Genomic DNA, 11061 nt, shown 5'->3' on the forward strand with positions numbered 1-11061 from the left:
CAGACCCAGACCCAGGCCCCAGGCCCCAGCACCAACCCCCAGACCCATACCGAGGCCCCAGCACCAACCCCCAGACCCATACCCAGGCCCTAGGCCTGAGCACAAATCCCAGGTCCCAGCCCCAGGCACCATCCCAGACCCAGCCCCAGGCCCCAGCACCAAGCCCCAGACCCAGACCCCAGGCCCCAGCACCAAACCCCAGACCCAGACCCAGGCCCCAGGCCCCAGCACCCACCCCCAGACCCAGACCCCAGGCCCCAGCACAAAACCCCAGACCCAGACCCAGGCCCCAGGCCCCAGCACCAAACCCCAGACCCAGACCCAGGCCCCAGGCCCCAGGCCCCAGCACCAACCCCTAGACCCATACCCAGGCCCTAGGCCTGAGCACAAATCCCAGGTCCCAGCCCCAAGCACCATCCCAGACCCAGCCCCAGCCCCAGCTCCGGGGAGACCCAGGACTGGGGGAGGGTGGAGAAGGTTAGGGGAGGGTAGAAGGGGTTGGTGAGGGTGGAGGAGTTGAGGGAGGCTGGAGGTGAAGCTTCTGGTTTGTTCTGTCTCAGGGCTTGTGCCTCAGTGCTCCATGCTGCATGTGTCCCTGCTGCTGGGGGTGAGGCCTGCAATGTTTGCCCTGATCTCAGAGCAATCGCTCTCAGATTCGGCAAGGTTCTGCAACCATTTTTTAAAATTAATTCATGGGATGAGGGTGTCATTGGCTGGGTCAGTATTTGTTGCCCAATCAATGTCCTGTTATTAACTGTCAGGGCATGTCTCACCGGCACAAGTTAATTCCAGCCTTTTCTCACAGCCTCTTGCACACGGATAGCTCCTGAAAGGTCACATCACCGTCTCACTATTCTCAACACCATTTCCGCTGTATCACAACGTTTTCCAAGATCACGGGGATCAGGGTTTGTCAGTAGATTCTCCCTAGCCCCAGAACCTATAGCCCAGCAAACGTCAGGGAGAGGAGCAGGTGAGAGAGGTGAGCAAGTCTGGGGGGAGTTGAGTACAATAAAGGTGGCTAATCAGCAGAGCAAAACCAAAGTAGGAGATAGGATTTTGTGTTTCTCAGTAAAGTAGTTAATTTGCAGACATTGACTGTTGTGATCTGGAACACTCTGCCTGAAACAGATTCAAAAACAGCTTTCAAACAGAGAAATGAGATTTCATTTGTCTCTCATCAAATTCATGAGAGTTTGAAGATTCCTGTTGGAATGTGGGAGAGATTGATTTCATTTGTCGTACAGAGTACAAGCAAATATCACAACAGAAAGCGTACCTGTCCTAAAGGAAGTCACTCCTGATCCGGCTCCTTGAAAAGCTTCTATGAAGGAATACAGTAATTCCCATTGCTGTATCACAGACAGAATGTGAGCCTGTAGAAATGGATATGTAGAAATCAGCATTTAGGTTTCACAAAGAGGCACCTGGCTCAATTAACAGGGCTCAGGTTTCCCTTTCAACATAGCCAGCTCCTGCTGGCTTCCAGATAAACTGAGAGCAAACTTCATAATCAATGTCTTAAAATCATTTCTGGTTTCTTTACTTCATGATCAAGGCTGAGCTTTATTTTTTATTTTATGCTGACAAATTTGTTTGTAATCAGAGGACAAGCATTTAAGAAACCGGAGGAGACATCACAGAGAATTTGTTTTACGCAGTGAGATGTTATGGTCTTGAAGCTAAAGCAGATTCATTAATAAATTACGAATGTAGCCTTGTCATACCGCAGTGCATCTTGTAGATGGTACACACTGCTGCTACTGAGTGCCAGTGGTGGAGAGAGTGGGTGTTTGTGAATGTGGTGCTAATTAAATGGGCTGCTTTGTCCTGGAGGGTGTCAAGCTTCTTGAGTGTTGGAGATGCATCCATCCAGACAAGTGGGGAGTATTCCGTCTGTTTTGGACCAGACCAGACCCCCTCAAAATATTTTAAGAAAGTAGCTCACACCCTAACTTTTTCTTATTTTACAGGTAGATGTGAAGTACATGTTCCAGATGTGATGCGACTGGTCAAGCTACTCGATGTTAAGCAAAATATAATTTAAACAACTTTGGTTAAAATACAACCAAAAGAAAAAGGAATTTAGATAACTTAACTATTGGTAAATATAATCAAATAAACAATATAGTAACTATTACTAATTAACTATTCCAATATAGTACCATCCCATAAACACACCCCTTGCCAAAAAGACAAATTCAGACAGAGATTCTCACATGCAGTTCTCAAATCCAGGAGGAAGAAACATCAAGAGAAAATTCAGAGACTGTAGCAGGCAGGAGACATTCACTGAAGCTTCGAACTCTTTTGAGACCCCAAACAGCTTCTGATGTTACTGAAAAAACCAAAATCCAAATATCTGGTTCTGTGAGAGCTAGCCACACCCATTCAGGCTGCTTCTATTGTTCTAACTTTTGATTAAAAACCTAAAAGCCTCACAAGTTGTTTACTTAAGTCATCTTCAAGTAGCCATTTTGTTACCTCTGCCTTATAACCTCTTTTCAAAAAAAAAGGACAAAATAACCTTTTAAAATGACAGCATTGTCACACATCACACTCCTCACTTGTGCCTTGTCGGTGGTGGACAAGGCCAGAAGTCACATGACACGAGGTTATAGTCCAACAAGTTTATTTAAAATCACAAGCTTTCAGAGTGCAGCCCCTTTGTCAAGTGAAGTGACACCTGACAAAGGGGCAGCACTCCAAAAGCTTGTGATTTTAAATAAACCTGTTGGACTATAACCTGGTGTCATGTGACTTATGGCCTTGTCCACCCCAGCCCAACACCGGCAGCTCCACATTGTCGATGGTGGACAGGCTTTCGGGAGTCAGGGGGAGAATAACTCACTGCAGGATTGGTAACCTCTGACCTACTCTTGCAGCCACAGAAACAACAACAGAAATTGCTAGGAAAACTCAGCAGGTCTGGCAGCATCTGTGGAGAAAAAGCAGAGTTAATGTTTCTGGTTCAGTGACCCTTCCTCAGAACTTGTAGCCACAGGATTTATGTGGTGAGTCCAGTCGAGCTCCTGGTCAGCAGTAACTGCCAGGACGGTGAGGAATTCAATGGCTGTGACTCTGTTGAATGTCAAAAGGTGGTGATTAGATTGTCTCTTATCGGATAGAGATGGTCGTAGCCTGGCATTTATGAGGCATGAATGTTACTTACCACTTGTCAGCCCAAGTCTAATTATTATTCTGTTCTTGCTGCATGTGAACATGGGCTGCTTCAGTATCTGAGGAGACATAAATGGTACTGAACATTGTGCAATCTTTGGCGAATATCCCCACTTAGAGTCATAGAGCCATACTGCATGGAAACAGACCCTCACTTCTGACCTTCTGATGGAGGGAAGGTAATTGATAAAGCAGCTGGTTCTATCTCCTCTGATTATTGACTCCAGAGGAGTCTTCTTATATACTCAGACTACATCCTTCATCATTTTGAACACTTCGATTTAATCTCTGTTTAACTTTCTCTGCTCCAAGGAGAAAATTCCCAGCTTCTCCAGTCTCTCCACAATCACTGAAGTGCCTGATTCCCAGACATGTCTCCAGTCTCTGACCTGCTCTCGTGGCCACTGTGTTTATGTGCTGAGACCAGTTGAGTTTCTAGTCAATAGTGTCCCCCAGGATATCAATGGTGGGTGATTCTGCACTAATGATGACATTGAACATCATACAGTATTAAAGTATGGCACAGTTAGGCCATTCAGCCCGTTGTGTCTGCACCAAGTCTTTTCAAGAGAAATCCAGTCACTCCTAAACCCCAATCCATTCTTTCCCCTTTTTCTTTATCCTCAAATAATTATTCAACTTCTTTCTGACCATTAGTTTGATTCTGTATTCACCTTACGATCAGTGAGGGAGTATTTTCCATTTCCAAACCTGTTTGTACGTTCTTAGCTCAGGTTGGATCTGCTTCTTTACCAATCAACCTAAGAAGTTAAACCAGGCCCATCTGATTATCGATCCTTCAGCCACTGCAATTTTGAATAATCATATCTAAACTCTTCATAATTTTATACACAGCTATGAAATACCCTCCATGAAATCTCCTCAGAGAGCAACCCCAGCTTCTTAGTAATCCCTCGTCTTTGAAGCCTTCTTGAAAAGTTCTTATTAAGTCTGTACAAAGCTTTCACATTTTTCTGATGCCTGGAGTCACATTATTGTTGAAATCTGTTATATAAGTCCAGCAACAAATTCTTTGCTTTTACACACAATGCCAATATTTCTAAAGACCATTTAAATTATAAGGTTCAATGTGATACACTTTACAACCTGGCTTTGTAAGGCAATTGTGCACAACTTGGGTGTTCATATGAAATAAACAGCTCCATTCTTTGAACCTGGCCTGACGTCAAAGCAAATTATTGGAGGGTGCTTCTTAAGATTTGTTGTTACTAAGCGTCGGTGGTGGAGGGAGTGGATGTTTGTGGATGTGTTCCAATAAAGTGGACTGCTTTGTCCTGGATGGTGTCAAGTTTCTTGAGTGTTATTGGGACTGCACCCAGCCGGGTAAGTGGGGTGTATTCCATCACAGTCCTGACTTGTGCCTTGTAGATGGTGGACAGGCTTTGGGGAGTCAGGAGATAAGTTTCTCACTGCAGTATTCCTAGCCTCTTACCTGTTCTTGTAGCCATAGTGTTTCTATGGTGAGTTCAGTTGAATGGTAACTCCAAGGATGTTGATGGTGAGGGATTCAGTGATGGTAACACCATCAAATGTTGAGGGGGCAGAGGTTGGATTGTGTCTAGTTATAGATAGTCATAGCTTAGCAATTATTTGGCATGAATGTTACTTGTCACTTATCAGCCCAAGCCTGGATATTGTCCAAATCTTAGACATGGTTTACTTCAGTATCTGAGGAATCGTGAATGGTGCTGAACATTGTGTAATCATTGGTGAAAGTCCCCACTTTGACCTTATGATGGAGGGTAGGTCATTGATGAAACAGCTGAAGATGTTTGGGCCGAGGACACAACCCTGAGGAACTCCTGCAGTGATGTCCTGGAGTTGAAATGACCGACCTCCAGCAATCCCGACCATTTTCCTATGTGTCAAGTATGACTCCAAACACTGGATAGTTTTGAAAGATGGTAAATGGCAAAATTTCAATTCAATAAAAATCTGGAATAAAAAGCTACCCGATGGTGACCATGTCAACTGTCACTAATGTCTTTTAGGGAGGGAAATCTGCCATTTTTACCTGTTCTGGCCTACATGTGACTCCAGACCCACAGAAATGTAATTGATTCCAAACTGCAAATGGTGGCCCAGCCTTTGCCACCCACATCACAGGAATGAATAATAAAGGAAAATGCAATTTTCTTTGTTTTGGTTTGATGAAAAGGAGGGTTTTTGGACAAATATATTCGTACCTAGTGTACTGACTGGGTTGCCACAATCACATGATCTCTACCTCTGCTGCAAGTTTGAGTTTGTGGAAGCACCAAATAACATGGAGTGCCAAAGTTCAAGATGTTCACTATAACCAAGGGCAATTAGGGATGGGCAATGAATGCTGTGCTGGACAGTGATGTTCAAAGCTCAGGAATAAACATTTAAAAATTTGATGCAATGCCATAATTATTTTTGTTCGCAGTGGCAATGACCGCCGATCTTCCCAGGGATTTCCATTGGAGGATTTAAGGAAGAATCTGCAATACCCACCAATGGATGCAAATGGTAAGTGGCAGTGACTCCCAACTTCTGGCATTGTTCATTTCTGTTATTTGTGGCTTCGATTGGTACGAGAGTGGTAATAATACAGTAACAGCACCAGCTGGCTCCTCTCTATACCTGAAAGACAGAGGTTCAAGTGCCCTCTGAAACATGATGACTCTACATTAGCGGAGTGCAATTGAAACCCATTCTTTCCTTTTGTTGCAGGCTACGTTTCTGATCCTCTCAGCACCATGCGCTACAATTCCTGCAGCAGTGGCAGCTTTGAAGATAGTTCCTGAATCCCCAGAGGAATTCCCGGGAAAGTGAGGGGAGAGCTGGAGAAGAAGACAGAGAAGGAGCAGCAGGAAATTAGCATCACTGAGTGTTTCAGTCTCCATTCTGGCATCCAAATTACCACAATGTTACTGTTATACAACTTTCACACTCCATAATATAGCATAACACAGAACATAGAGCAATGAAACTTTATTGCAACAATTATTACTGGTCTACCTGGACCTCCTCCCTGCCCCTCTTCATCTCACCCAGTCACCATGGCCTTTTGTTTCTCCCTACCTCCCGTGTTTATTCTGCATCTACATTTATCAAATACCAACAATATTTCCCCCCAGTCCCACATTACCCCCCACTCCCTGTGGGAGTGAGCCCCACATTCCCCCACTCACTGTGGGAGTGAGCCCCACATTACCCCCTCCCTGTGGAGTAGAGTCCCACAATCCCCCCATTCTCTGTGGGAGTGAGTCCCACATTTCCCCCCCAACCCCTGTGGAATAGAGTCCCACATTTCCCCCCCCACTCCCTGTGGAATAGAGTCCCACATTTCCCCCCCCACTCCCTGTGGAATAGAGTCCCACATTTCCCACCCCCCATTCCCTGTGGAATAGAGTCCCACATTCTTCCACTCTCTGGGTGAAGAAGCTTCTCCTGAATTCCCGAATTGATTTGGTGGTCCCTACCTTTATAATTGCTCACATTTGTTCATCCATAAATGCTTTTCTACACCCACATAGATCTCCAGCACCAAAAAGAGCCCATTATGCCCATGCCAGTCAAAAACAATTATCATGATGAAGGGTCTAGGCCCGAAACGTCAGCCTTCCTGCTCCTATGATGCTGCTTGGCCTGCTGTGTTCATCCAGCTCTACACCTTGTTATCTCACCATTCTAATCCCATTTTCCAGCTCTGGGCCCATAGCCTTATATGCCTTGCTTCTCGAGTGCACATCTAAATATTTCTTCCATGTGATGAGGGTTTCTGTCTCTGCTACACTTACAGGAAGGGAGCTCCAGATTCCTGCCACTCGCTGCCTGAAAACATTTTTTCTTATATTCCCTGTAAACCTGCTGCCCCTTACCTCAAATCAATGCTCCGTGATCACTGATCCCTCCATCAAGAGGAACAATGTCTTCCTGCCTACCCTGTCTATGCCCTTCCATTTTCTACATTTTAATCAGTCCCCTCTCAGTCTCCTCTGCTCTAAGGGAAACAATCCCAGTCTCTCCAATCCCTCGCCATAACTGAAACTCTTCAGCCCAGGCAACATCCTGGTAAATATCACATCCCTCCTATAATGTGGATTCCAGAACTGCACTCAATACTCTAGCTGTGGCCTAACCAACAGTTCCAGCATGGACTCCTTGCTCTTAAACTCTACGTCTTGGCTCATTAAGGCATGTATCCCATATGCCTTCTTAATCACTATCTTCCTGCCCTGTCACATCAAGGGACTTGTGGATATGCTCACCAAGGTTCCTCTGATCCTCAGTACTTCCCAGGGTCTTACTGTTCATATGTACTCCCTTGCCTTGTTTGCCCTGCCCAGGCACATCACCTCACATTCATCTGGATTGAATTCTGTTTGCCACTAATCAGCCCATTTATATCCTCCTGTAGCCTAAGGCTATCCTCCTCACTATCTGACATCACATCAATTTTGGTATCATTTGCAACCTTACGGTCAACCCGCCTACATTCAAGCCTAAATCATTTATATAACCACAAATGGGAAGGGTCCTAACACTGACCCCTGCAGAACTCCACTGGATACAGGTTCCCAGTTGGTAAAACACCCCTTCGCCATCATCCTCAGCCAAAGGTGGATCCATTTTGGAAACCTGACCTCCTTACCTACATGTGACTCCAGACCCAGAGCAATGTGCTCGACTCTCAACTACCCTCTGGGCAATTAGAGATGGGTAATATATACTGGCCTGGCCAGTGATATCTACATTCTGTGAGTGAATGTAAAAAAAAACCCTTAGATCCCATGACAACAAGGTGCAGGGCTGAATGAACACAGCAGGCCAAGCAGCATCATAGGAGCAGAGAGGCTGATGTTTCGGGCCTAGACCCTTCATCAGAAAAAAAAAAGATCCCATGGGCTCTTTGCTATCAGTCTCCCATGTGGGACCTTGTCAAAAGCCTTACTGAAGTTCAATAGACAACATCAAAAACATTGCCTTCATCTACACACCTGATCACCTCTTTGAAAAATTTGCTCAAGTTGTTTTCACATGACCACCCCTTAACAAAACCATGTTAACCACTCGATTAATTCCTGCCTCTCTAAATACAGATTAATGGGACTATCTTGTGATGCACTGGTAGTATCCCTACCCCTGAACTGAGAGCCTTGGGTTCAAGGCCCACCTGCTTCAGATATGTGTAATAATTATCTCTGAACAGGTTGATTAGAAAGATTAGCTAAATACTGATTAATTCTGTCCCTCAGAATTGCTTCCAATAGTTTCCCCAACACTAAGGTTGACTGACTGGCCTGTAGCTTCCTGGTTTATCCCTTGCTCCCTTCTTAAATAATGGTACCACATTACCTCTGGCAACTCTCCTGTGGCCAGACAGGAATCAAAACTTTTTTGTAAGCACCCCTACTATTTCCTCCCTTACTTCACTCCACAGCCTGGAGTTTCACCTGTCCCTCGGGATTTGTCTACTCTTAAGCCTGCCAGTCCACTTAGAACCTTCTCTCTGACTGCTGTTTTTGATAATTCTATCACATTCGTTCTCCCTGCTTTCTATATCCATATCTTCCCTCTCACTTGTGAATAGTGTCCCAAGATATTCATGTAAAACCCTATCTACACCCTTTGGTTCCACAAGCAAATTACTGCTGTGGGCTTTAATAGGCCTTATGCTTTCCCTTGCTATCCTTTTACCCTTAATGTACCGTAAAACAGTTTAGGATTTTCCTTTATTCTAGCTGCTAGTATTGTTTCATTTCCCCTTTTAGGTCTCCTAATCATTTTAAATTCTCTTTTGCACAATCTATACTCCTCTACTGCTTCTGCTGGTTTGAGCTCTTGGTGTCTGCCATAAACATCTCCTTTTTCTTTTGATCTTTAGGCTCCACAAGACTGGCTGCTCCCACCGGTTTTCTTTATTGGAACATGTCAGTCCTGCATTCTTCCTCATTCTGTCTTGAATGCATCCCAATGTTCGGAGACACATTTACCTGAAAGTATCTGTTCCCAGTCCACTCTGACCAAATGATGTCTGATCTTGTTAAAATCAGCCTTTCCCCAGTTGACAACCTTTCCATCATTATCCTTTTCCAGAAAAAACTTGACTCTAACAGAGTTATGATCCTGGTCTACAAAACACCTCCCCACTGATGCTTCAACCACTTACCAGCTTTGTTACTAAAATTAAATCCAGGGTCTTTTTTGTAGTGGTTTAAAAAGTTCTCATAGAAACCCTCCAGTGTGGAAGCAGGCCATTTGGTCCACTGACCCTTCAAAGAGCATCCCACCGAGACCCACACCCTGCTACCCTATCCCTGTAAACCTGCACTTCCATGACCAATCCACCCTAATCTGCACATCTTTGGACTGTGGGAGGGAACCAGAGCACCCAGAGGAAACCCACGCCGACACGGGGAGAATGTGCAAACTCCACACAGACAGTCACCTGAGGGTGGAATCGAACCTGGGTCCCTGGCGCTGTGAGGTAGCAGTGCTAACCACTGAAACACCATGGATGCACTTTAAGAATTCTGCTCCCTCTAAATGTCTTACACTATGTCTATCCCAGTTAACGTTAATCAGTGTCACTCATCTCTGGGACTGTTCTTGTGAATCTTTTCTGTATCTTCTCTGCCTTCACATCCTTCCTAAAGTGTGATGCCCAGAACTGGACTGAGTCCTCCAGTTGAGGATGATCCAGTGGTTTATCATCATCACCTCATTGTGCTTGTACTCACTGTCTGTATTTACCAAAGCCCTGGATCCTGAATACCATTTTAATCAGTTTCTCAACCTGTTCTGTCACTTTCAATAATTTGCATGCATCTATTGCCAGGTGCCCTCTGCCCCTACACCTCCTGTAGAGTGATACCCACTATCTGATATTGGTGCTGCTTGTTCTTCCAAACAAAATGGACAATTTTCATAATTCTCTGCTTTAAATGTCTCCTGTCCCACCAGCCTGTGCCTGTGTCCTCTTGAAGCCTCTCACTGTCCTCCTCACAGTTTGTAATCTTTCCAAGTTGGGTCTTACTTACAAACAGTGAGGTTGTGCCCAAGTGTAGGTCATTGATAAATCTTGGTAAATGCAGTACACCTAGCACTGATCCCCAGGGACCTCATAATATATGTAACTCCAGTCTGACACCCTGCCACTCACTGATAGCAGGAGCAGCCTGGTAGGGAAAGGGCGTCCTCTACTTCCCTCCATCAGGGACCAAGTGCCTGGGAATTGGGACCAGACACATGCCACACAAATGTGGTTCTCATATTCCTGATCACCACTGGGTTAACACCAAAGGAGGAGGCATTGGGATTTTCACTGGGTGGAAGCAAAGCTGTTCTTTCTCCCTGTGAAGCTCACACTGATGGTCCCTGAAATAGGCTCGACTCCATCGCTCATTTTCATCCTGTTGTTGTTGTGAGGAAATGCCTCCTTATGCCTTCACGGTTCCAAACCATTAGCTGAGGCAGAAATGATCCGAGTGTGCAGCCCAGACTACAGCAGGAAGCAGTGTCTCCGAGCCCATCCTACACATTCGGTAAATCACGAATGAACTCATCAGTCAGCACACCCCTCTGTTTGTTCCGTGTAGACACAGGATGATTGGAATGTTATCCACACCCATACCATCACCAGGCCCCTCCCTACCCCAGCTTGCCAGCTGCTGAAACCATCATCAATGTCTTTGCCTTGTCCAACACTCAATGATGATTCTGCGGTTTTCTAGGTTTATCCTCCACCTCCCACCTCCCCCACTCCAGAAACATCAATCATTCAACCCTCTGCTGCTCATTATTTCTGTCCCAATGCCTCTCCCCTATCCCCTACACTCTTCCATCCATCTGTAACCTCCTCCAGCCCTACACCCCTCCCTCCATCTGTAA

General features: G+C 45.3%; 1 protein-coding gene across 1 annotated transcript in view; it reads left to right on the top strand.

Moving 5' to 3' along the window:
- tnni3k (TNNI3 interacting kinase) overlaps positions 1-6013 on the top strand; it is a gene marked incomplete at its 5' end in the record, with an annotated part of 94328 nt that extends 88315 nt beyond the window's left edge. The window contains 2 exons of the mRNA XM_048601573.1: positions 5612-5694; positions 5899-6013. Coding sequence (XP_048457530.1) covers positions 5612-5694; positions 5899-5972 — 157 coding nt within the window. The remainder of the gene's footprint in view (positions 1-5611; positions 5695-5898) is intronic.
- Between the last annotated feature and the right edge of the window lie 5048 nt (positions 6014-11061).

Source organism: Rhincodon typus, chromosome 10 (genome assembly GCF_021869965.1).
Source record: "Rhincodon typus isolate 14 chromosome 10, sRhiTyp1.1, whole genome shotgun sequence".
Classification (NCBI taxonomy): domain Eukaryota; kingdom Metazoa; phylum Chordata; class Chondrichthyes; order Orectolobiformes; family Rhincodontidae; genus Rhincodon; species Rhincodon typus.